Raw genomic sequence first — 27,369 nt, forward strand, 5'->3', positions numbered from 1 at the left:
CACATCACTTGCTCATGCTGGGTCAATGAATAGAGTACAAGGAGCCTGAGCTGGCAACAGCAGGGTATACTCTTCTTGTGTGAAGAGCCACAGAGGAGGGTCTGATTTTGACTGAGGCAGCAACAATGGTGGTCTCAGCTGGGGCCAGCTTTCTCCCCCTCCCCTTTCCATTCTGTTCATGGCCCGTACCAGTGGCCAAGTGTCAAGGGTCCATACCTCTGGCCCAGTCCTTACCTCTGGCTTGTAGGCTTTCCGGAATCTTGAGGGTCCATCAGGGCTGAAGATCTGGCTGGGCACACAGCTGACCACAGCTGGCTGCCCATTCTCACAGCTGGCATTCTTCACAGGGTCCCGGGACACTGCAGGGCCCAGCTTGCAGCTGGAGATGTGAGCTTCAGTGCCCGTGCAGTTCATAGAAAACCTCCAGTAGCGCAACTTCCTCTTGGAGGCAAAGGTTCTGCAGGGAAAGGGAGGGAATGGGAAACCAGGGCATCCCAGCAGTCTCCTGCTTTCTTCCTTCCTTCCTAGCAGATCCAGTTCCCAGAACTCAGTCTCCCTGTCTCCCCTACCCCCACTGCCTTTCCACCCCTTCCCCACCCCCCATGGCCTGTGCTGGATTATAGGCATGCATCACCACTCCTGCCTTTGTTTTTATTTTAAAAGCATCACAGTTAAAGGATCATGGCTTATAAAAGCCCTTTTCTTAAAGAAACAGCCAACTGATAAAATAACTAAGCCCGTCCCATGAAAATAGCACTGGTCCATTCAGGGACAGAGCTCTTACAACCTAACCCCCCACCACCACCACCACCAAGGCACCACTTCTTAATACTGTTCATTACATTGCAATTGGTAGTAGAGGGAGTCAGTCAAAGCACAGTACTGTAATGGTGGCTGAAGGTTAGGGCGTGGGGCTGCTGGAGGAAGAGCTATGCTGGGAGAGGCAATGGCCCATGGCAACAGCCCTAGTGACAGAAGAAAGATGTCTTTCCTAGAGCAAAGACATCTCCCAGTTCTGGTACCTGGGGCCCTCAGCTCAATCTAGATCCTGGCTTGGGCGCTGTCTTTTTTGTGAACTATAGCATTGTTGTAGGAAAGTTAAAAACTCGGGTGAGAATTTCTCTTTGGTCAAAACTGTAACGAAGCTGGTTCATCTCTCAGTGCTGGTGAGTGTAGTTAAGGGGAAGAGCTAACAGCCAGGAGTTACCATAACACTGTGGCAGTTAAATGAACAAATGCCTGCAAAACGCTTAAAATGGCGTACAGCTCACAAGGGAGTGTTTTTTTTTGAAATGAATAAAAAACCGTAGTTGTGGTGTGGATTGAATGTGAAATGTCTCCCACGGGGGCTATGTTTGAACACTTGGTTCCCTGCTGGTGGTGCTGTTTTGAAAGGCAGGACCTAACTGGAAGAGGTGGGACTCTGAAGCATGTCACAGTTATAGCATGGACTCTCTCCTGCTCTCTCTGCTCCTGATCCACAGGGATGTGAGGAGTCCCAGCAGCACACACCTGCCACAGTGAACTCCTCTATGCCACCATGATGGACTGTACCCTTCCAAACTGCGAGCCAAAAGAAATTCTATCTCCCTTGAGTTGCACCAGTTAGATATTTTGTCACAGTGGCAAGAAAAGTAATCAGAGGACGGAGAGGTGGCTCAGTGGGCAAGAACATGTACTGCTCCAGTAAAGGACCCAAATATGGTTCCAAGCAGACCTGTAACTCCAGCTCTAGGAAGCACCTGATGCCCCCGGCCTCCGCAGCCATGTAGGTGTGGGGACACACACACACACACACACACACACACACACACACATACACACACAAACACACACACACACAGAGAGAGAGAGAGAGAGAGAGAGAGAGAGAGAGAGATAGAGAGAGAGAGAGAATAATTTTAAGAGAAAATAATAAAATGGCTAAAGTAGAAAAAGAAAAGAGAAAGGAAGAATCCATCAGCTCAGCAGTTAAGAACATTGGGGGCTCTTCCATGGGATGGGTTCAATTCCCAGCTCACATGGCAGCTCACAACTGTCTGTAACTCCAAGATCTGACACCCTCACACCAACACACATAAATTTAAAAATTAAATAAATAAAAAATATTTTTAAAAATCATGGAGTTTAGAGAGGCTACGTGAAAGGACACCTGTCCTCTGAAGCTGTCCAGCTTTTTAGAGCCTGTGTGCTTGCCCCTGCTTGGCAGGCCCCAGAGAGATGCTTGAGGAAGCCAACTGTGGCTACCCTGACAGAGCCAGGAGACCTTGGAAGGGACATATGTGAGGTCTTGTTGCTGCTGGTCCAGCCCCAGAAGCATCTGCTTCATCTTGGGGTGAATGATATGTGAACACAGAGTAAGGAAAATTCTTTATATGTCATTACCGTCTCTCCTTTACCAAAATTTGTGTCTTGGAACAACTCTAGTGTAGCTATGAGTGCAGACACTCGGATAACTAAAATACAGGCTGTATCAGATACTTAAGGATGTGTGCTCGTCACAGTGATGCCATACAGTGGAGATGTCCACCAGGGGGCTGTTATTAGTTCCAATGTAGCCCCACTTCCTGTCAAGGCCCACACTGAGAAACCTCACCTCCCTTCCATACGTGGGCAGGCACATACACTCAGGGGAGCATGAGCACACTGGACCCAAAGCTGGCTTAGCAAAGTCCATCTCTTTCCAGCTGTTGGTGAGCACCATCCTCCCTCACCCAGCACACAGGGCTGCCTTAGACCTGCCCCAGTCCTCCCCCCACCACCACCCCAGCCCTGCTTCTGTCTTACATCAGCTTACATCAGCTCCCAGGAATGTACCGCCCACCACAGACCTTCCGCAGGCCTCCTGCAGCCAGACCACCGCCCCACCCCCACCCTCATTGAGTCACTCACACACTCACCCAGCTGGGGTGGAGGGAAGGAAAGCATAGGCCGCCCCCAGGCCTGGACACCGGAGGGATGAGGCTGAGGACAGCCTTCTGCCAAGCTGGAAGCCAGCAGGGCTGCAGCAGTTAATGAGCAGGAATTACTCTAAAAGCATAGAGAGTCCCAGAGGCTCTCCCCAGCCAAAGGAAGCTAGATTTTGTGAGAGCCTGCCAGGGGCTCAACGTGTCTGTTCCAACTATCCTTCCTGAACCTGGAGGAATCACTCAAGGAAAGGATTGGAGTCTACTGGGTCTACAGGGGATGAACTTTATTGAAACGCCACCATAACCCTCCTTGGACTAGTGAGCCACAAATACACTAGACGCTTAGGTCGGTTCAGAGCTAGCACTGAGCTCTCTGAAGAAGATCTGGTTACTCCTTCCTTCCTGACACACAGTCATCATGGTAAAGATCCATTTGGAGAGGCCTAGGAGAAAAGCAGTGCAAGGTTTTTGGCAAAGTACCCAGGTCCTTCCTCAGGGGGCACACTTCTACTGTGCTGACTCAAGTCCTAGGATTGATTAAGAGACCATGATACCCACTGCTGCTATTCAGGTTAGACCTCTCGCTTCACCCAGGGCTTATCTGTTGGGACAACCAAAGACAACTTCAGACAAACTCTGCTCTTCCTTCCAGGAGCATCATAGTCAATGGAGTCAACAGCAAGATCTGCTAGAGGCAGAACATTCTGAATGTCATGCTGGCGCTGATGCTCTTTACAGAAACACGCCCCTTTGCTTTTAGCATCACTTGGATCTGAACTATTCACTTCTTAACTATTTGTGTGCGTTTTGATTTCCCAGTGCAGTGACTGCTGTTTACACTATGGGGTCTGGATTACAGAGGCACATTCAGGGTCCCCCAGCAATCTTGGGGAGAGGTGTACCTTATAGAGCCTCCCAGCATGGGAGAATAGGTCTAAAATGATAAATCCACTTTAACAGACAGTTCAAACTCCTTCAGCCTTTGAACACCTTCCTTTACATATCAGCACTTCCAGCTCATGAAATAACTGCAATTATAGACACACACACACAACAACAACAACAACAACAACAACAACAACAACAACAACAAACAACCCCCCCAAAACAAACCAACCACCCCACAAAAACAAAAAATAAAATAAAACAAAGCTGTTGAAAGCATGCTTTAAAAAATAAGTCACGGGGCTGGAGCGATGGCTCAGCAGCTAAGACCACTGGCTGCTCTCCCAGAGGACCTGAGTTCAACTCCTAGCACCCACATGGCAGCTCACAGCTGCCAGTTTTTTCGGATCTGGCGCTCTCACACAGACATGCAGGCAGAACAACAATGCACATAAAAAATAATAAATTTAAAAAAAAAGAAATCATAGAGCTTGAGAGATGGCTCAGTTGGCAAAGCATTTGTTGTGCAAACTTGAGTTCAATCCCCAGAACCAGTAGGAACAATCCAGATTTGGTGCACACTTACAATCCCAGTGCTCAGGAAGTAGAGACAGGCAGACCGTTGGCGATCCTTGGCTGTCCTGCCTACACTACTTGGCAAATTCCAGGTCAGTGAATACCTTGTCTCAAAGAAAAGTGGAAGCTGATGGAGAAATGACACCTGAGGTTGACCTCTGGCCTCTATTCTTGTGTGTCTACAAATGCAGGCGCACCAAGACACACATGTGCACCCACATGAATTCCTGACACACACAGAAGAAGTCAGTGACAGTGACTACAAAGTGCTATTGACCCTGGCTATAGGATGCTGTAGCATAAAGTTCATTAGACTCAGGGTGCCTGTGTGGCTCCCCTGGCCATGGCTGAAGCCTGGACAGGGGAGAGAGAAGGTCACAGCAACTAGAGATGCAGAGAGGCTTTTAGGTTTGTTCTGGTTACTGGGGAGCAAGGCTCTGAGGTGCAGGGTAACTCTGAAGCCAGTGAGTACCCATCAGTTCAGCAGATTATCAAGGGGGGGGGGGTCAGGCTCCACAGGAACACCAGAGCGGTTCTGAGAGGAAGGGCCCTGGGTGATGACTTAGCCACGAGAGTTTGTAAGGTAGCAGGTCCTCTCGGATTATACAGGGAGACTGCTGCAGACAGACTGAAGACTGTTTTAACAGCATTTTTTTCCTTAGAGCCTCAGGCCTATACAGGAACTATTTGTATGAAGATTGAAGAGACACGGGGCGGTGGAGGAGGGTGGGGAGTGGGGGTGGGGTGGGGGTTACTGGGAGCTATCAATCCAGGGAGCAGGCTCATCTGGACTCCCCTCTGATCAGGGCCCACAGATAACTGCCTGGTGCCACCCCTGCTCCACTGAGCTGGTCCCAGTCCCAGAAGGCCGCTGCTGCCCTGTGGCAACTGGGTGAGAGGCTGGGTGAGGAAACTGGCCTTGGGGCCCATCTGGGCTGGGCTGTAGGCCCTAACAGTGGGTGAGGCAACAGACAGAGGAATGGTCAGCGGCCTTGAGGCCAGTACCTGAGCCCTTGCCAGCATCTCCTTCTAGGCCTAGTATTTCAATCCCAGCAATGCTGCCAGGGCTCAAAAGGTGTTCTGTCCTCTTTGGGGTGCATGTGGAAAAGTTTCTGCACCCTCCCACCCTTTGTGAGGGAGAAGGTGGAAGAGGCACTTGTTCCAGCTTCTTCTGTTCACTGTCTCACATCACATCACATACAGTACGGTGGAGGCAGACGCCGAAGCAGAGACCGTGGAGGAAGGCTCGCAGGCTTGCTTTCCATGCCTCGCTCAGCCTGCTTTCTTATAAAACCCAGGACCATCTCCCCAGAGCTGGCATGGCCCACAATGGGCGTGGCTCTTCCACATCAATCATTAAGTAAGAAAATGCTCTGATGGAGTCTGACAGAGATCAGGGAGGGAGAGGTGGGTCTGGTAAGAGCTAGTCTAAAAAGAAGACCCTAGGAATCGTCTCCAGGACAAGGGACACCCTGAGCCGTATCACGGGCCTGTTTACTAAGTCTTAAGTTGGTGCCATCCTTGCCCAATCTCTGTCTTGCCCTTACAAAGTCTATACCTTCCCCAGCGGCTGCTGGAACTGATGGTGGGATTTCCCTGGACTGGAGCACATTGTGCCTCATTGGGTAAGCCTTCCTACGTGCTATACTTGTTTCAGCATCTAGCTTGCTTTCCACAGGAGTATGGGTTACTCAGAAGCAAGGCTAAGCAGCCGATGAAATCACCCATCACTAGGACCGGCACTGACCCCCACAAGAACAGAAGACCAGAAAACCTGGGCCCCACTGGCTCTGCCCTCTTACTTGTAGGCTTTGGGGTTGTGGGTCTTCTCTGCAGGGAAGCCGAACATGCCACAGACGACGTGGGAATTCTTGGCCGTCCAGTGCTTGTTACAGATCTGCTTCCAGGTCTTGCCCTCTTTTACCTCCACGTAGCCCTCGGTCACAGGCTTGCGGTGGCGGAAGGCAGAAAGGATGGGCCGAATCCGGATGTCTTCCACCTGTATATTTAGGTTCTGTGAAGAAGATATGGAAAGGCAGGGGTTATGATAGGAGCCTAGCTCTGGACAAGTACCAAACAGCAACTCCATCCTCAGGGACCACAGGCTGAGCTCTGCTGGCCTGCCTCTCTCCAGGCTCTGCAGAGGGACCCAAATACTCCCAATGGGTACATAACACTGCTACCAACTGCTATACGTTAGAAAGTAATATGGCAGCAGGCACCAAGGATGACTTAGAATGCTCAGAGAAGTCTTGAGAAAGCCCTCAAAAGCCCCGCCTTTTCTACAAGAAAACATGAAGAGCCATAGGCAGTGGGTTGTCCCAACATGGGCTTTAAATAGAAAAGCATGAGAGAAAATATTTTTTGACTTTTCGAAATCTCAGAATTACCCAAGCTTTTGCATTTTACTCCAAAGTATATGCAAATATACCAATGGATATGCATGTGTGCATGTCCATGCATGCTAGCATGACTGGGGTTTCACGCATATGAGCCTCGGGCCTCTTTAGGCTACTGGTGTCACCTTGCCCACTACCTCACATCATTCCTCCTGGTGAAGGCCCGGAGGCCCTACGCAGGGAGCACGGCTTGCAGGAAAAGAGGCAAAGTCATCCAGGGTTGAGCATGTCATGGGCAGGGGAGCCTCAAGCCTGGGCAGCAGCTAGATGGGGCTGGGGACGATTATATGGCTGTGGCCAGGCAAGATTCTGAGTGTCTTCAGTCTCTTAGAAAGCTGCCTTCTAGTCTCTCTGGGTCAGTGGGAACAGTGGTTTAGGCTTGGGTGGAGAGAGACTCATCGGAGGGATGCTTCGGAAGGAAGTAGAAGAAAGCCAGAGGGGAGTGTGGGAGGAAGCGTCCACTCCTGGACATTCTCCTCTGTTCCCTGACACTCAGTTGGAACACCCTTCTGTGAGAAGTGAGACCTCTAGAGACCACGCTGAGAGGGAGAAATGACTCGGGGTAGGGGACCTCCAGAGTCACACATGCTTCTCCAAGGCCCATCAGTGTTCAAACCCAGAACCTCTCGCTTCCAGCCCCGCCTCCCTTGTCCAGCTGGAGCCATTGACATGTCTTGTAACAGTCCCTGACAGGATCCCTGCCTCCATCCATCCACCACAGGGCTGGCCAGAGAGTCCTGCCCAATGCTCTTATCCACACTTGTTCCTCAAACAGCTCCTTTTTGTCTCTGACACACAGATGTCACAGTTAGACATGACCGAGATCTTTCCTGGCTGATGCCGTCTATGCCCCCCTTCCCTACTGGATGTCGCCAGCTCAGGTACTATGATCCACACCATACAATACTGACAGCTGCTTAGCAGCGGGGAACTCTACAGCAAGCTCTCTCTCCTCTTGGCTTCTTACCTAATCCTTGAGCAGAATAGAGTGGTTTATTGCTACTGTCCACAATATACAGATGCAAGAGCTAGCAATTCTAATTTCTTTCCCAGACCACCCTGAGGTGCCATGGTGAGACACACCCTGAGCAGGCCCTGGGAAGGGAGTGGTGAGGCTGGTAAGGGCCAAGCTGGAAGGTAGACTCCAGTGACCCAAGTGCCCTGTCCAGCCAGGATGCTAATGAATTAGAGATTGAAGAGAGCCATTATTTGGGTGCCCAGGGATTACTGTCTCCTGCCACAGACTTCAGAGCCTAAAGCCAGGCCCCACTCCACAGGTCCTGCAAGGCAGTGGAAAGTATGCGGCCGAGAGTAATAGCATTTGGCCCCAATTCCCTCCACGCCAAGCGGAAGGAAAGCTGCCAGGGCAGGGTTATGGTTTCCAGACTGGATCCTTTACAGCCCTCATCAGGCCATGAGACTCGTGCCATCTAGACACATGGGCAGCGATGAGCCAAGAAGTGGCCTGAAGTCTAATCCAAGCCCATGGGCCAGCCCCCTGCTGCCTCTTCCCACAGCAGGAGGTCCCTGGCATCCAGTGTGGGTACATCATGCCCAGAGGAAAGTTATGACTGTCCCACTCATCCACAGCAGGCACGGCTGACATAATTCCATTCACAGATCTTCTGTTGGCTGTCGGCAGTTGTACAAGCTTATGGATGGGGATATGACCCCTAACATGGCACTATAAAGAAAGGACTGCTGGCTGGGGAGGTTGGCAGCTTCTCTGAGAAGGGACCTGCACAGAGCCTGAGGCCACAAACAGCCACACCCACTGAAATGCTTATCTCCTTTCTTGCTATGATGTGGCAGACCTGTGGACTTCAGGGCACGGATGGAGATCCCTAGAGTTAGCCTTAGCTACCACTGTCCTCACCCAGGTCAGTCTATACACGTGTGACTGTGTGATGCATGCACATGTGCTTAATGGTATATGTGTGTGTTATGCATATCTCCCTGTGTGTCTATGCACTCATGAATTTAAATCTGTCTTTGCATATCTGGGAGTGAATACAGCGTCTTTGAAAGTGTGTACATGATGTGTATATGGTGGCAAGGCCGTGTGTGTGTGTGTGTGTGTGTGTGTGTGTGTGTGTGTGTGTGAGAGAGAGAGAGAGAGAGAGAGAGAGAGAGAGAGAGAGAGAGAGAGAGAGAAGTGGGTCTTGGTTCATATATGTGCATGGTGGTATATGATGGCGTGTGGGTGTCTTTGTATGTGTGGAATGGAGTACTGAGGGATGGGGTGGTCAGAAAAAGGATTCAACCCCTACAACACTTAAGAATGCAGTCAGGATGGGCTTCGCCCTCATTTTTCTGAGTCAGAACATCCATCCATCTTTACCTGTAGAAACAAGTGCTTCTTCTGTGAGGTTCTTTGGTGGTTTGAATGCGAATGGCCCTTGCAGGCTCATGTTTGAATACTTGGTCCTCAGATGGTGGGACTATCTGGGAAGGATTAGGAGGTGTGGCCTCCTTGGAGGAGGTGTGTCACTGGGAATGAGCTTTGAGGTTTCAAAAGACTCCTGCCATTCCCGTTGTGCCTCCCTCGAGTCTCCTACTTGCAAGACCAAGTTGTGAGCTCCCAGCGGTTCCTGCTGCCATACCTTTGCTCTGCCATCATGGACTCTAACCCTCTGAAACCATAAGCCCAATTAAACACTTTCTTTTATAAGTTGCCTTGGTATGGTGTTTTGACAGCGCAATAGAGAAGTAATTAAGACAGGAACCGTCCATTTCGTTCACTCAACAAAATACAGTCTGTTGTCCACGGGCCATGCCAGCCGTCTCTTCAGCTCTCTCCGTGCCCTGTTTCTTCTCCAATGGCAACCCAGTCAAAGGCCATTGCTAGTCAAGTGTCAGTACACTGCACCTGAGGTTCTGTGAACGAACCTTACATCTGTTCCTTTCTTTAACTACTAGAAAACCTACAATATGGCTAAGGGTATGTCCCTGTTTATAGGTTAAAAACATGAGACAACTTGGTGAGGATGGGCAGCTTGTTCAAGTTTATAGTCTTACTAATAAGCAGGTCAAAATAAAAATGGAGCTGTCTCTAAGCCAGGTTCCAGGCTTAGCGACCACAGCCTCTGAGCAGTCTCTGTTCTGATGCCCCTTTCTTGCCCAATATTGAGGTGACTCTGATGCCGGCTCTAGCTTCTGGGTGGTCCCCTCAGGGCTCCCTGGCACGGTATATATGAGAAGTTCAAGAGAGTCCCCAGAAGCACTGTGAGTCAGAGGACAGTGGACGTGAGGGGTGAGCTGCTCTTGCCTTCAAGCCAGTAGGAAGTGGCAGGCAAGCTTTGGTGGCACGCACTCAGGGCTCGTGTGAGCTCAGCAGCTGCCCCAGATCTTGGGAGACCTCGGGGTTAGAAACACATGCCAGCATGCACCTCCCTCCTACTTCACTGCTGTGGAATCCCTCCACAACCACAAGTCCTTGGATTTTCTTTTTCCCAGAACTACGGCTCCCAAAGAGATTTGTTTGAAATACTAAAATGGACAGTTATTTCCCCCTGTAGATTTGTTAGTTTTGTTACACTTGTTTGTTTGTGTATGTGTTGAGAGCATGTATGTGAGTGTGCATGCCTCAGCACGAGTACCAAAGCACACGTGTAGAAGATAAAAGACAGCCCTGAGGATTGAGGTCATCAGGCTGTGAGAAAAGTATCTTTACCACTGAGCCATCTCAATGATGCAATTTTGTAGATGGAGACAAAGCCCAGGACTCAGGAATCCTGTCAAGCACCTGGACTGTCTTAAATTCTAACTAATATTTAATAATAGTTAATTATTAATTAATAACCGAAGGTTGGTCCTCTTCCCCAAAACAAAGTGTCCCAAGGCTCCAATAAGTTTTCCTTCCAGGGTCTTGCACAACCCCTGCCTTTATCCCACTAATCAACCCATTAGGGAGACCCCGTGAGTGAGTAACACATACTCTAGGCAGAGGAAACCAAGATACAGTGAGGTCAGGGGCCTGCCACCATGCTGTAGCTGCTGGGCTGATGTGAAGAGGGTAGAGAGCAAACTCCAAGGAAAGGGACGCCTCAGTGCCATTAACAGGAGCATGCGGTGTACGCATGAGGTGTAACTCATAAAATGTGGCAGTCTGGGATCTGTGCCCATGAGCAGTCACCCATTTTGAAAGGCCAGCTGGAGACTGCCTCAAGGTATGATGCAAGGAGAGGCAAAGCAAGGAAGCGGAGAGCTTGCAGCCAACTCCTTTCTGGACTGACTAGAAGAAACCCTGCAGGGAGCAAATGGCTTCTCTGAGGCATCAAAGGCAGGCTGCTCTTAGCTCAGTGCCTTGTCTCTTCTCTCTGTTCTAGAAGCCATAACTTAACCTCTTGCTGGAAGTTACCCCGGGGGGAAGGGCAGATGGAGTGGAGGAAACGTCATTTCACCAATGTCCTCCTGGGATGTACCATTGGTTGGGAAAGCTCACTCACTTGGTCTATCCTCTACTACTAACAAGTTTCTGCATCTTGCTGGAAAGGCCCGCATCATACCTTATTTGACTATTCTTTTTGAGGTGGGCAGTCACATTCAAATCTATCTTCCCCATCTTTCTCACCATCTCATGCCAAGCAACCTAGATGCCTACAGTTCTTCCTTATACAGACGGCCAACAAGTGAGTTTCACCTGCCCAACTTTGCAGACCACAGTTCCTACATCCTTTCTTCCGGTCTCTCTTCTTCACTCCTACGGTTCATTTGGCCCCAGCAACACCTCTTCTTTTCTACATTTTTCTCATCTACACTTCGATGGCCCAAACAGGTATAAAGGACAATTGTAGATATTTAAACAAGCCATTAAAATCCTACCACCTCGGGGCTGGAGAGATGGCTCAGAGGTTAAGAGCACTGTCTGTTCTTCTAAACAACCACATGGTGGCGCACAACCATCTATAATGAGGTCTGGTGCCCTCTTCTGGCGTGCAGGTGTACATGCAGGCAGAGCACTATATACATAATAAATCTTTAAAATAAAATCCTACTAACTCAGTACCCTAGATGTCTTCTCATATCTAGTCCAGTGCATGGCCAAACATAGACCCAGGCCATTCATTCATTCATAATGACCACAACTCAGAACTTCCTGGGTTTCCCCAGGCCAATGGCTTCAGTCATTCCCTGCAAGTCTCTCCAACCAACACTTGGGTTCAAAAAGCCATCAACTGCTTGATTAGCTCATACATACATTTATCACTTCATGTCACAGACATGAGGACAAGTCATAGACGCTTTACTTGACAAGGTTCAGAGATGTCTTACTGTCCAGCACAATCTCTAGACATCCAGAACACCTCTTGGGGCTTGGCTTGACAAAGTTCCAAAGATCTCCAGACGATCACCACTGCCCTTAAATATTATGTATGGTCCAGGTATAATTTTGTCTTTAAAAAAATCTGCCTTTCCTCCCCCCCAAAAAACGGACTTTTTTCCTTTATTTTTGAGCCCTAATGAAATTTACATAGGGAAAACTTTTTCCCACAGAGAATGTTGAAGGAAAACATCTGGCCAAAGGCTTGAGACAATGATAGAGTTTTTTGCTCTGACTATGAGCATCCAAGCAGAAACTGCATGAAAGAAAGTTAGGATCTTGACATAACAGTACCTAGCTGGACACTGGTAGCTGTAGAAAAGGTTCTTTAGAATCTGCTTAAAAAAAGAAAAGAAAAGAAAAAGAATCTACTTTGAGAGCAAGAGAATTTGGACTTGGAATGTCATGCTTCATGGATATTTTACAATAGATGACCCCTTAGCAGTTAGCCTAGGCTTAGACAGCACACCTGTTGGTTTGGGACTGGTAATAAGTCAAATTTTTTCTTTATTAGAGAACATTTAGCTCAAGCTATGTAGCTATAACAATCATAGAAACACAATGGCTGTAGCCCCAGGGAAATTTGTCATTAAACTTTCTCTAGCATTGTTTAAGAAATAATAATCAGGTTATGTTGACTATTGCTTGGAAATTGATTGATTTTTGCTATATGCTTTATTGTACGGTATGCAGAAGTGGTTTTTGTTTGTTTGTTTGGTTGGTTGGTTTTGGTTTTTTGAGACAGGGTTTCTCTGTACAGCCTTGACTGTCCTGGACTCACTTTGTACTCCAGGCTGGCCTCGAATTCACAGCGATCCACCTGCCTCTGCCTCCCGAGTGCTGGGATTAAAGGTGTGCACCACCACACCTGGCTGCAGAAGTGTTTTATTTCCTTCTTAGACTGTTCTTTTGCTTTGTTAATTTTTAAATGTTCTATTGATTGTAAAAGATAAGAAAAATCATGATGTAAACTGTAATAAAAAAAAACTGAACTTCACTTTACATAAAGTACTGGGCTTGGCCCAAGGAGTAACAGGAAGCAAGGACAGTCACAGAAAATTGAGGGAGAGCAAGTGAGATAGACACAGACAGACAGACAGACAGACAGACAGACAGACAGTAAGCATGTGAGAGAGACAGAAAAATAAAGTTCTCTTGGGCTTTAAAGCCTTCAGCTTGCATATGCCTACGTCTCAGTATTTCTTTTTCATCCATTCCTCAACCTCTCCTCAACAGCTAGTTACTATAACTAGTTGTTCTCCAGTGGTTGGTTCCCCTTAACCAGCTGTTCACCACCTGCTCAATTCTCCCTATCATGGATCCACAAAGATGTTCTCTCCTCTCCTCTCCACTGACTGTTCCCAGCCAGTGATAACTTTTTACAAAATGTGACAAGGTTGCAACTTAGCTAAATATTAGACTATTGGGCTCGTTCTCTCTCTCTCTCTCTCTCTCCCTCCCTCCCTCCCTCCCTCTCCCTCGCTCTCTCTCTCTGAGACAGGATTTCTCTGTGTAGCCTTGGCTATCCTGGACTTGTTTTGTAGACCAGGCTGTCTTTGCACTCAGAGATCTGCCTGCCTCTGCCTCCCGAGTGCTGGGATTAAAGGCGTGTGCCACCCCATTCACACACACACACACACACACACACACACACACACACACACACACACTCACAGATTCATTTTGGTACTTGTTTAATGCACAAGAAACAGTCAGGCAGCCCTTGCCTCTTGTCACAGCACAAACACTTCTTGTGGGACCCGTGGATAGACACGGAGAACATCAGCACCTCTGTATCCGTGCTGTTCAACATCTCATTGCCTCTTCCCTTAGATCTAACACGGAAGCTAGGGAGGTAGCTCGGTCAGTCAAGTGCTTCTCAGGAAAGCATGAAGACTCAAGTTGGATGCCCAGAGCACATGCATAAAAAAACATGCTGCCAGCCCAGTGTTAAGGAGCTAGAGACAGGTGGCTCCCTCGGGCTAACTGGCTAGGCAGCCTGGTCTAACTGGAAAGCCACAGACAAGAGGCTGTCTCAAAACATAGGGTAGACAGTGTTGGATGGGGAACAACATCTGAGGGTTATCCTCTATCCTCCACACGCATGTACAGACATACACACACACACACACACACACACACACACACACACACACACACACACACACCTTCATTCCCTTCCCCTCCCAGGATCTGACACACAGTTAACCAAGCTAAATTATTGCACAAAATCTGACCCTCAGCACAGTCTTAGGTAGGGGAGGAGCGTACGGTCTATGAATGTTGTTACGCATCTCACAGTAGAAGAATCTGCCTGTGGTATAGTTATTCAATGTTCACAATCAAATCAGAAATTCAGAGGCTAGAAAGTTGCCAGTAACATCCTCTAGACTAAACACTGACTTCTGACTGGACAGTGCAACAAAAGGTAGGAGGAAAGGTGCCTCGGGGACATCTATTCATTTGTTTGTTTGTAGGCAGGGTCCCTCTTGCTATGTGGATCAGGCTGGTCTTGACATCACCCTCCTGCTTTAAAAGCTCACTAGGGATTACAGCCATGCACCACCCCGCCTGGCTCCACTTCTGTTATTCCTTTTTGTTCCCTTTTTGCAGTGCTAGGTATTTGAACCCAGGACATCAGACCTGCTGAGCAAAGGCCTAACCACTGACCTAAATCTTTAGCCTTCTTTGTAACTTTTTACTGTGAGTCAGGGTGTCACTGAGTTGCCTGTGTCGGCTTTTGACTCGCCCAGGAAGATTTCGAACTTGCAATCCTCCTACCTCAGCCTGCCAAGTAGCTGGGATCCCAGGCCTGCACCACTAGGTCCTGCTCTGCGGTTCCCTGCTCTGTGGTTCGCATTGCTCAGCCGATGGGACTGCACCGTGGTGAAGCGGGCGCGGGCGGGACAGCCTGGAGAGCTGAACTCATACTGGCGCGGCTAGGGAAACAAGCCGGCTGTCTGTCTGGACTCCTATAAATCAGGGGCTCTGCACCGCTGCTGGAAAATGCTTTCGGTTTCCAGCCTGGAAGAATGTGAGCAGGTAACAGAGGCTTCTTTAGAGAGTAGGCCAGCCCTGCTGCGGGCAGGAAGCCGGCGAGACACCTGCTCCAGCCACCAACCCCTTGTGGCCCAGCAGCTTCTCTAGCATTGCCTGGGTTCTGAGGCCACAGACTCAGCAAGTCCTAGGCTGGGCCAGACTATACACTACATGCCTTTGATTGTATGCAGCAGCCATCACCATGGCAACAGAGCAATGAGCTCTGACATCGACTTTCTCTACTGTGAGACAGTAAGCTCAAGAAGGGCAAGACAATGCATCTATCAGTCCCTTTCACCCTCACGCCCAGCCCAGGGCTCAGTGGACACACATATGGACAATGAATGAACAGAGGAGAGATTTCAGCATTTACCATCCAGCATGGCTCATGTACCTTGACCTCCACTAGCCCTGCCATACTCATGTCACTTAGACGACCCTGCAGGCACAGAGAACAGTGCTACATACCCACCCCCCAGCTTAGCCTGTTCACAGATGCGAACTTTACACCCACCTCTCCCATTCATCTTTTCCCCAAATCACCATTCAGCACGCCGGTCCAATCCACAACAGTTGAGAGCTGGGAGTATATACTGCTCACGTGTTGGGCACCTCTAAAACAAAGACTGTTTCTCCAGTCTAACAACTACAATGCTAACAACTACAATGCTATTTACTTGTGCTTTGCCTCATGGCTTCTTCTAACGGTATCTCTGCTTTGCAAAGGGTTGCATGGGCAACGCGCCAGAACCAAGTTTCCAGATTTCCTGGGATCTGCGCAATTCCAAGTATTCGGTTCTGTTTGCCCCATAAACACCCTTTGCTTTTCAGACATGGTGACCTATTTTCACTTAAAAAAAAAAAAGGTACTTTGGAGTTTATTCTCTTGTGTGGCCTTATGGTAGCCAATAGCCCCGGCTACATAGAGGTTCTCAGTGAACAGAGCACAGATGATGAACATAAGAGTAAGGCCCTGTATGTCTTCCTATGCAGGATACCAGAGTGGTGGGAGAGAAAGATACCCCGGAGAGCCTCAGCCATCACCCAGCTCCAAAGCTCAGCTGTCAGAGGACGCCCAGCTTGGCCCTTTTCACTCCTCTCCTACGAGGAGTGAAAAGCACCATTTTCACCTAGTCGTTCAGCTCTCCTGAAACTAGCTGGGGAGCCTAGTTTATACAGGGACTACACACAGACAGGAATGGACCCCCTTTCTTAAACCACCCAACACAATCTGCCCCTCTTCCCTGGTGCTGGGATGAGAGACGGTGAAACTTCCCAGCTGGGAAACGCCGGCTTTTGCAGGAAGCCTCTCAAGGGACTTTCCCCTCAACCTACAGATGCAGACAGATAATGCTGTTGTTGGGAGGGAGACATGAAAACATCTGGCAGCGTCAGTGACTAATAAAAACCTGGATTCTTTGCCAGGTTCCTGTGGCTAAAGGGGAAAAAAAGAGGATGTTTTTCAGGTCCCACCATCTTTCCATAAGAATGCTAGCCTGTAGAGTCAGGGCACATAAATGGCCTTCTCTTAGCTCTGCAGCATCCCTCTGTTGATCCCTCAGGGTATCCTGGGCTGCCCATTGTCTTAGTGATGATACAGAGGCCCAGGGAATCCCTCACAGAATAGGTACCATCCCTGGGCATTCCTAGTCGGCCCTGTTCACTTAGTTTCCAGCACACCCAGTTTTATGTGGTGCTGGGGATCGAACCCTGGGCCTTCATGCATGCCAGGCAAGCGCTTTCCCAACTGAGCTGCGTCTCCAACCCCTTATTTGCTTTTTTGGGGGGTAGGGGAAGCCCTTAAGAAATGTGGAGAGAAGAAAGCAAGTGATGAACACTGCAGATTCACACATTTCCTGACCTATCAGGCCCCAGCAGAGGCCTTGTAGAAACAAACATGTGATCTAGGAACTCGTACCAGCTGCAGGGTTGCTCTGAAAGACATCTGGATTTGTCATCTCTCTCTTTATCTAATGCGTTTTCCACCCACCACAGACAGGAAACAAAGTGTCCTGGTTTAAGAGGCTCTGAGGTCCTGGGAGGTTTGCTAAGGCCCCTGTTTTCTGCATTTAAAAATAACTCTATTATTGCACATGTTTTTTTTTTTTTTTTGCTTTCACCTATCTTATTTTGAAAGTGTTTTAATGACTGACCCTAGATTTATTTGCCTCTATATTAAGCCAAATGAATGTTTTATAGTGTGATATCAGGTGACCCAGTGGGTTGGGGGTCAGCCACTCTAGACACAGTGTCCCAAGTCTGTCTCCACACGACTACAACCCAAGCCTTCAGCTGTAGGGTCTGAAGCTAAGGGTCTAAGCAAAATGAGATGGTTCAGTCTGTGTTGGAATGGACAGATACCCCGCTCAGTGAGTTTGCAGTAAAAAGGTGGAATAGTCACTCATTGCCCCACAGGATGTCTAGAGTGCACGCAGGTATCCAAGAAAGCAGACAGTGCAAGTGAAATTCTACCAGTTGCTCCAGTCGTAGTGACTCACGCCTCTGGAATCTTGGTCAGTGACCTACATAAGTACTTCGTAGTCCACAGGCTTTCTCATCGAATTCATCTGATTCTTTTCCCCATAGAGAACTTAGACTTCCTTGCCAATGGCAGAGAGAAACTGCTACCAATGGATGCTGACTGTTCTGCTGTTGTGCTTGCAGTCATCAGAGCCCTTAGCATCAAATCTGTAGATTCCTCTTTGGTATTGTGATGAAAGGGCTATTTTCCCTCCCCTGGAAAGGAGTTTATTGTCTAGAAACTCCAAAGATGCCTCAAGTTGACAGAGAAGTTTAGGGAAGCCAATTAAGTAAGATCTCCTTCACCACTTTCCTAACTTAAAAACTAGGATTTGCAAACCCTAACCCGAAACCCTAACCCTAATCCCTGAGGTCTTAGGGTTAGGGCTAGCAAATCCTAGTTCTTAAGGCATACTTCTGGCATTCATTGCTGAGATCTGGTCCACTCCCTTCTTGGGGATATCTGAGGCACTCTAGTGGAGATGCAAGCCTATGAGGTCATCTGTAATATCACCATCCGATCCTGACTTCCAGACGATGAGTGAGGATGCAAAGTCAATACCTAGCTTCAAATTCAAAGTTGTAAGGTGCCAGAGAAGAAGCCAAGAGAGGACTTGAGCACACAACACACATATTATTTGCCATCGATTTTCTGTACATGTGTGACACACATACACACTAGTGATGCCTATTTGGTTGGTAGTTGCTTCTAACACGAGATGAACGCTTTTCCATGTCTTCCTAGAGACAAGGAACCTTTAAGTTTGGCAGCCACCTATTCCCACTTCCTTCCCCATATAGGAATCTGATTACAATATTTCTGGCAGGAGGCCGGACAGTTTCCACTTGGGCTCCTCACTACACACAAGGGAAGACGGGTCTGTGGTCGGCCTCGGCCTCGGATGAAGCCTGTGTCCTGTTCGTCACCTGTCTTTCTCCTTAGCTTTCTCTGGGAGTTGGGATAAGTTGTAAACACTCGTCTCCATGGTAACACTCCAAATATTTGAAAAAAGCCGACAGTGCCTCTGCCAGTATCTCTTCTTGACAGAAAAAAAAATCTTCATTCCCTCCTAGGACACGGTTTTCAGACATGTCTCTATCCTCTTGGCACCTCCTGTGGGTGACCGGGTTAAGAGATGGACCCAGACCTGAGCCAGTGAATTCAGTGGCACAGTACTTGCCAGGATGAAAAACATTAGTGCCTTTCGCTCACTCATGCCCCCTGTGACTGCACTCTTAAGCCTGTCCCCCCCACCCCCACCACCACACGCTCACACAAAAACCCTGGATATTTGACTATACAGACAAAATCCCTTTGACCCCAAAATATAACAGCCCTTGCATTTTGAGTAGACAACTGTCACATTTGGGGCCTATTATTTCAAGCTAATGCCGTTTTCCTAAGTCTTCACTTCATAGTTTTATGTTGCAGCAGTTGCTCCTAGTTTGGTATCTTTCAGTACTTTTTTTTTTTTTGGCCCACATTTTTGTTTTCAAAGCAGATTCTTCATGCAGGATGCAGAGGCTTAGGGCACACCACAAGAGATGGTTCACTGTGTTCATACAAAATTAGTCACCGGCTTTCCCAGGGAATCCTGAGTGTCCAACACCACCATCTAACTGCACGGCCACCAAAGCTATGTCTCACTCACTCGCCCACAATGATTTCTTTAGCAAAGAGGAATGCTTCCATGACTTTAGCTATTGACACGAGGCATTTTGGAGAAACTCCCCAGCACTCCACAAACATTCTGTCAGGGTGGTCTGGGCGGCTCCTGGTCAAACCAGAGCTACACGTGAGCCTGAGCTTCAACCATGAAACCTGGCACGTAGGAATCTTCTTGCAACTCATGGGTTCTCCTTAGGCATCTTGAATCTAGGGCCAACATGACCTCTTTCCAGTGGATACGGAAGGAGGGTCCCGGAGGAAAGCTTCCCAACTGAAGCTTCCTGTGTGCCTATGGCTGGGCAAGGTAGTCTCACCCCGGCTTGAGGCACTGAGCTGGTTTGCCCCGCAGGAGGCCTTTTAGGAACATGTGCAATTCAAATGCTGTGCCTGTCACACCAGATGTCTGCTCTGTAGCCCTCTGGGTGACTGCAGATTCACCAGGATCTGCGCACTTGGCTTCAACATGATGCTCCAGCGGGCCTCGTGACACACACTTTGTCTTTCCAGCAACCAAGGACTGTATTTTCTTTCAGATGGGAGCTCTCAGAGCATGACGGATGCATTCTCGCCCCCCCCCCCAATCAAACATCAAAGCTGAGTACTCTGCTTGCTCATCAGCCCTTCCAGAATAAGAACACTCTTCCCAACATTTCCCCCTAGATAGCCTAAATCTCTTCCACTTCACTGGGGTTCTGCTTTCCATGTACCATGTTGTATGGATGGGGAGGCAGCCCAGTCAGTAGAATGGCCAGCATGTGTGAAGCCCATAAGCGCAATATGGTAGTGCAAGCCTGGAACCCTAACACTCAGGAGATGGAGATGGGAGGATCATCTTGGCTACATATTGAGTTTTAGGTCAGTTTGGGTACATGAGACCCTGACCCCTTCCCCCCCTCCCCCAATTAAGTAAATAAAATAAGTAAACCACATTACATCTTAACTTCCCTTCCTATGCTAAGCATTGTAATTAGTACACGGTAGGAGGTCGCTTAACATTAACCTGTGGAAGTGCTGCTCTCAGAGCCCCCTTTGCAGGGTTATTTTTTTATTGTTATTATTATTATTTTGCCAGCAGCAGATGGATCTTATTCTCTCACAACCCTATACTGACTGATAGATTGACCTTTTTCCTTCTAATTACACCTCTAACATCTTCTTAGCCACAGGGCCTGGACCTCTGTTCTCTCAGCACTCCAAGTGGGCATGCTGAGCTTCTAGCTGGGAAAAAAAAGGCCACTGAAGATGTCATAACTAAGCTCGCTGTCTGCTGAGGCAGGGCAATGCCATGAAGGAATGTCTAGCCTATGTGTTTCTCTTCGAGGTATAGTTTAATACTTGATCTTGGATGCTTCTCTGCCCAAGGGAATAGAAATCTCTGGTATGCGTTTCTAGGGAGAAGGAAATGCAAAAGTTGGAAGTTTGTTCACATGTGGTCCCTAGAGTTCTCTGTGGTGAATGCAACACGGATTAAGGTATAGCATCTGCCTTGCAGGAGCTTCTGGTCTCATCAGAGAGCACAGATATATACATGTGGGTGCTGTTTCCTACGGGGATGTAGAGTGCGCATGCGAAGTCCTGGCACACTGGGTTGCACAAGCCTGTTCTCCTCAAAGTCAGTTCCGTGGAAGACCAAAGTTGGGTTAGCGGTGTTCAGTCCCTGAATGGCATGGACTCCACGGCACTCTTGTTATCGTAAATGAACAAGCACATTCGAGGATGATGACTAGATGTGGCCTCAAATGCCAGCCGAGGAGAGGATGGAAACTCATTCCATGCACCATGCAGCCTGGACCAGGTCCAGTGTGTGCTGTGTGCTCTGGGGGCACAGGAGAGGGAAGCAGGGCAGCGTGAGTCACGGAAGGATGACAACTCGGGCACAGTCTGGGGACATCTCCTGGAGCCTAAATGGGGGCAATTCCAATTCTCTCTTCAAAAGTAAATCCAGGGGCTGGAGAGATGGCTCAGTAGTCAATAGTATACCGGTTTCTCTTTCCAAAGACACGGGTTCAATTCCCAGCACTTACATAGCAACTCACAACCATCTGTAGCTCCAGGTCCAGGGGACCCCATGCTCTCTTCAGGACTCCTTGAGCATAAATGTGGTACGCAGACATACACAGGGCAAAAAACCCACACACACAATGGTATCCATTCTCTAGAAATCTTTCAACTTGCTCTTGCATCAAATCTAGCTGGCATGAGTCTCCACATATGCCCTGTACTCAACAACAAGCAGGCAAGGCATCGTATATGCAAGGAAAAGAAAGTATACTCAAGTGAAGACCCTATTGAGAGCATGTGGAGGCTGAGTACACACAGGTTCTGGGTTCCATACTCACAAGAGTGTAAAAAAAATTAAAAAAGGCACAGAGCTTACCTCTATTTGGTTGATCAATGAGTTGTCAAATTTGAACCCAGGAATCCTTTTTTCACTGCACACCACGCCAACATCTTCTGTGTGCTTGCAGTCAGTGACACCCCAGCCATTGGAGGAGCAGGCTGCCAGGGTTGCCTCTTTGCCAGTGCAGTAGATATTATCCAGCCAGATGGGCCCTGAAGGAAGTGGAGGAGAGAAAACAAGAAAGATCCTGTCAGTGCAGATCTAGGTAGCAAGGGCACGAGTTCATCCTACATAGAACTCTCCTGAATTTTGACAGGTGTGTGTAGCCATCAATTGATTTTTATAATGTGACGCTGTCACATCTAATCTTAGATCGCCGGGATTCCCTTGCCAGGATAGGCAGCTGAGGAGATCGGAGGAGGGGGTAGTTTGAGCATGATGAGAACAGAAGTCAGGTTGAATTCTGGAAGCTGTGTAGCACATCAATCGTCTTTTTCAACACTGCTGCGATAAAATACTTGGCAGAGACAAAGTAAAGGAAGAAGGGTCAGTCGAGCATGGTGGGAAGGCATGACATCAGGAAGTGAGGTGCCTGGCCATACTGTGTCCCTCAGTTAGGAAGCAGAGAGAGGTGAATTCTGGTGCTCAGCTGGCTTCCTTGTTTTTCTCCTTCCCCCACCCCCACTTCCTTAGTTATGTCTCTATGGAAACATCCTGATAGACATGCCCAGAGCTGAGTCTCCTAGATCTTAAATCAAATCAATTTAACAATCAAATTTAATTTTACTTACTGTTGCTATTGTGTATGTGTGCATGATGTGTGTTTGGGGGGGACAGGGCAAGGGACACATGTCACAGTGAGATGGTGTGGAGATCAGGGAGCAATTTTGTGGGGTTGGATCTCCCTTTCCATATTTATATGAACCCCAGGGATGCAATTTAGGTGGCCTAGCATGGAAAGCACCTTTACCCACTGAGCCACCTCACCCTTCCGACAAGGAAGTTTTACCACTGTGAGTGGGGGCTTTTGTGGGGAGTAGAGGAAGCCCTGCGCGAATGTGTAACGAGCTGTCTAAATTACTTTTCAGTTGCTATGACAAAACACTGTGACCAAGGCAACCTACAAATGAAAGTGTTTAATTTGGGGCTTACGGATCCAGAGGGTTAGAGTCCATGACCACCGTGGCTGGAGAAAGGCAGCAGAGAGGCGGGCAAGGTGCTGGAGTAGTAGCTGAGAGATCACATCTTGAGACACAACCTCAAGGCAGGGAGAGAGAACTGGGAGTGGCACGTACTTTTGTAACCTCAAAGCCTGCCTCTAACATGGCCACACCCCCTGACCCTTCCCAAACAGTTCCACTAACTGGGGATGAAGCATTCAAATACATGAGCCTCTGTGGGGAAGGGGGTAAACCACCACTGGAGCAGATGAAGTCTTGAGTGAATGTGTATAACTGACAAGGGCCAAGGCCTCAGACCCATAGGAACTTTGGGCAAAGCCTCCCTCGGGTCTATGTGTGGATATTGACAGCATGTGCGAAAACTAGTAACTACAGCTTCTTTATCCTGAATGACTGCAGCCTGAGACTGACCGCTCTGCTACAGAGACCTCCTAACAAGGCTCTCTAACCCTTCCTTCTGGGCTGTAATAACGCAAGGGCTGAAGGTCTGGATTGCTGTAGTTGGTGCTGCTCCACCAGAACCCGCGTAACTCACCCAATCCCAGCTTTCCTGTCTGTGTGTCTTCTGTCCTTTCTTCCTTCCCTTGCCACCCCAATCAGATTTCCAGGGCCAGGCCACGCAGGATGCAGTTGACTTTGGAGACTAACCTGGGTTTGAGCCGCTTTGAGCTTTGAAGCCCAGGCCAAGGCCCCTTTCCTACCAGCAAAATGACGACACAGGGACTTGTGAGCTGCAGAGGTGTGGGTTGACTAGAGATAGTTCATTGCTGCTCTGTCATGACTTGAGAATGAGGACAATGACAAGAATGTGGAGTTTGGTTATACCCACAGCACAAGCCGGCCTCCCCTGCCTCTCCGTGGAGCAGCTGGCTTCTGGCCATCCATGGATATGCTCACTGGCTCTGTGATCAAGGGTTTGCTGGTTTTAGGGCACATCCATTTGCATTACTACCTTGACCCCGGGAAGACCTAAGTGATACTATGACTCTCTCTTCATAGACACAGAGCCTGGCTCAGATAGCTCAGCCTCTGGGCACCAGGCCATCCCTGAGACCAGAAGCCTAGGTGTCAGTTCTCCAACTAGTGGCTTCACGATTCTGCTTTTTCTTCACCGTGCCTGGTTCAGAGACAGGCCATTACGTCACTGCCTCATCACACATTCAGCAAAGTCACTGTATGGCCCACTTCCTCCTGTTCTTTCACCTTCTTAACACTAGTAGGAAATTTTACCTGCGAAGCACTAGAGGGTTAACCATGAGATGCCATCTCATACCATCGAGATGGTGGTGTGGCTTGAGTGTGACGTGTCTTCTGCGAGCTCCTGTGTTTAAACACTTGCTCTAGAAGCTTGGGAAACATTTTGAGGTGGGGGCCATGATGGAAAGAAGTGAGTCACTGGGGAAGGACCTTAATGTGACCACACTTCCTGTCAGGTCCCTGCTTTCTGTATGTCAAGATGTAAGGGAATAGGCCAGATTGGTAGTGCACACCTTTAATCCCAGCACTGAGGAGGCAGAGGCAGGTGGATCTTTGTGAGTTCGAGACCAGACAGGTATACATAGCAAGTTCCAAGCTACATAGTGAGACCCTGTCTCAAAAACAAAGACAAAGGCAAAGATAACAAGTGGTGAGGCGCCCCTGTAACAGCATGGTCTGGTGCTTTGAATTTGGTTGTTAATTAATTTGCTCCACAAGGTGTGCCTGCTGTCTTTTATGAGCAGATGCTCATGTACCTCCAAATGATATTTGTAACCTTGTCTAAGAAATTATTCCTGATTGGTTGATTAAAAGACCTAAACCTGGGGGCTGGAGAGATAGTGCAGAGGTTAAGAGCACTGGTTGCTCTTTCAGAGGTCCTGAGTTCAATTCCCAGCAACCACATAGTGGCTCATAACCATCTATAAAGAGATCTGGTCCCCTCTTCTGGCCTGCAGGCATACACACAGGCAGAAAACTGTGTACATGATAAATAAATCTTAAAAAAAAAAAAGAGCCGGGCGTGTTGGCACACGCCTTTAATCCCAGCACTCGGGAGGCAGAGGCAGGTGGATCACTGTGAGTTCGAGTCCAGCCTGGTCTACATAGCGAATCCAGGACAGCCAAGGCTACACAGAGAGACCCTGTCCTGAAAAAAAAAAAAAAAAAAAAGCAGGGCAGAACAGGGTAGGTGTGGCCAAAGTTCAAGGGCTTTGAGGACAGAAGGATCACGGGAGAGGGAGCGGGGTGGGGTGGGGGTGGGGCAGAAACCAGAAGAGGAAGGAAGTGGGAGGCTGGATGGGTTAGCCTAGAGAGGAGTATGTGGCCAGATTAACTTGGATGGAAGAAAGCGATCCAGATGAGAGAGTAAACAAGTATTTATGGAATTATAGATGGGAGGGTAGCCCAGATAGACATAGACATTACTAGATCAAATGGTGTTGCTATGGGGCTTGAGAGGTAAAGCTAGCTTAGAAGGTCATTATCTGCCATGCCCCAGGTGAAATTAGGCTATTCTAAAATTTATCAGGTATCTGTGTCTTTATTGATTGAAATAGAGGGCTAGATAACACCACCGTAATAATTACAGGGCTAATAATAAATATTAATAGGCCTACTTTTTATTTATATATATATGTTTTTGTTTTTGTTTTTGTTTTTTGAGACAAGGTTTCTCTGTGTAGCCTTGGCTGTCCTGGAGTGACTTTGTAGACCAGGCTGGCCTCGAACTTACAGCGATACCCCTGCCTCTGCCTCCCGAGTACTGGGATTAAAGGTGCACCACCACAGCCCAGCTTAATAGGCCTACTTTTAAATTAACTGCAACAAGTCCCAGGTTGCAGATTCCTGCTGCTGTAGAACTACCACTATGGACTTTTATGCTTCAAAACTATGGACAATATACCTTTCTTCTCTTAGGGTGCTTCTTGACATACACTTGGTCACAGCAACAAGAAAAGTATCTTTTGGGAGGAGCTACTGTCAAAAACACAGGGAATGGCAAACACACTGGTGCAGGGGAGGATGTGGAGAAACTGAAGCCCTTGTGCATCATTGGTGCTGATGCTGTGAGAAACAGTACAGTGTTCCTCAAAACTTGGGTTTCTCTGCTTATCTCTGCTGTCCTGGAATTCGCTCTGTAGACCAGGCTGGTCTTGAACTCAGAGACCCACCTGCTTCTGCGTCCTGAGTGCTGGGATTAAAAGCATGTTGTCACCACCGCCCACCTTTCAAAACTTGTTCTTTGTTTTGTTTGTTGTAGTGGGGGGCCGGGCTGGGGATAGGATTCTGGGCCTTGTATGTGCTAGGCAATTGTTCTACTGCCAAGCTAGGACCTCAGCCCCCCAATTTTAAAGCTAGCATATGATTCAAAATTCAAAAACTGAAGCCAGGTGTGGGGGCATGTAGCTGTAATTATAACTACTAAGCCAACTAAGGCAAGAGGATCATGAGTTCGAGGCCAACCTGCCTACACGCTGAGATCTAGGTCAGCCTGGATAGCTTGTTGAGATCCTATCTCAAAATTTAAAGGGAAAAAAATTTGTCTATGTCCTTAGATCCATGTCTGTAATCATAGCACTTAAAAAAAAAAAAAAGAGCCAGGTGGTGGCAGCACACTCCTTTAATCCCAGCACTTGGGAGGCAGAGGTAGGTGGATCGCTGTGAGTTTGAGGACAGCCTGGTCTACAAAGCTAGTCCAGGACAGCCAAGGCTACACAGAGAAACCATGTCTCAGGGGGGAAAAAAGGAAAGAAAGAGAGAAAGAAAAAAAAGAAAGATAAGACAAGACAAGGCTAAAACAAGACTTGGCAGGAGTTTGAAGCTAGCCTGGGCTACAGAGTGAGATCCTGTCTCAAATAAATAAATAAATAAATAAATAAATAAATAAATAAATAAAAAGGCAGGGAGTGTAGCTCAGTGGTTTGGTGCTTGTCTAGTGTGTACAAGGACCCAGATCAAGAAAGGGAGGAAGGGAGGGAGGGACAGACACTGAAAGCCAGGCCTTGGGGAGGTGTTTGCAACCCGATGTTCAGAGCAGCACAATTCATAACTGTCAAGATATAGCAGCAGCTAACATCTGTCCACAAGCCGCACACATACATGGCAAAACTGTAAAAGGGAAAATTCTGGAGCTTCAGCATCAAACGTTGAGGATCTTTTGCTCAGTGGGAAAAAACTGGTCACAAAAGGCCAAACACAGGATGATTCCTACCTAGAGTTGTCAGATTCTGAGAAACTGAGCTGAATGGGAGTTGCCAGCGGCTGTAGGGAGGATGGGAAGCAGCTATTTAATGGGTCCTGAGTTTCTGCTTTGCAAGAATGTTCTGGAAATCAGTTGCACAAAAATGGGAGCATACTTAACCCTACTGCGCTGTATATGGGCTTCAAATGGTTAAGATGCAAGTTACGTTACATATATTTTACAGCAGTGAAAAAATATAAAGTGAGACATATGCCAGATGGTTTTTGTACTTGAGTGTACATACACATGTGTGTGCTGTACCTGCAAAAGACATGTAAGATTGCCTACATGTGTGAATGCACACATAC

General features: G+C 48.1%; 1 protein-coding gene across 3 annotated transcripts in view; it reads right to left on the bottom strand.

Moving 5' to 3' along the window:
- LOXL2 (lysyl oxidase like 2) overlaps positions 1-27,369 on the bottom strand; it is a 94,259-nt gene that overhangs the window by 34,202 nt on the left and 32,688 nt on the right. For all 3 annotated transcript variants that reach the window (XM_084767690.1, XM_084767689.1, XM_084767688.1), the window contains 3 exons: positions 21,698-21,873; positions 6,173-6,384; positions 235-457 (listed from right to left, as the gene is read on the bottom strand). In XM_084767690.1, the coding sequence (XP_084623816.1) occupies positions 235-457; positions 6,173-6,384; positions 21,698-21,873 (611 nt within the window). The remainder of the gene's footprint in view (positions 1-234; positions 458-6,172; positions 6,385-21,697; positions 21,874-27,369) is intronic.

The sequence above is a fragment of the Acomys minous genome (assembly GCF_964271855.1).
Source record: "Acomys minous genome assembly, chromosome: 18".
NCBI lineage: Eukaryota > Metazoa > Chordata > Mammalia > Rodentia > Muridae > Acomys > Acomys minous.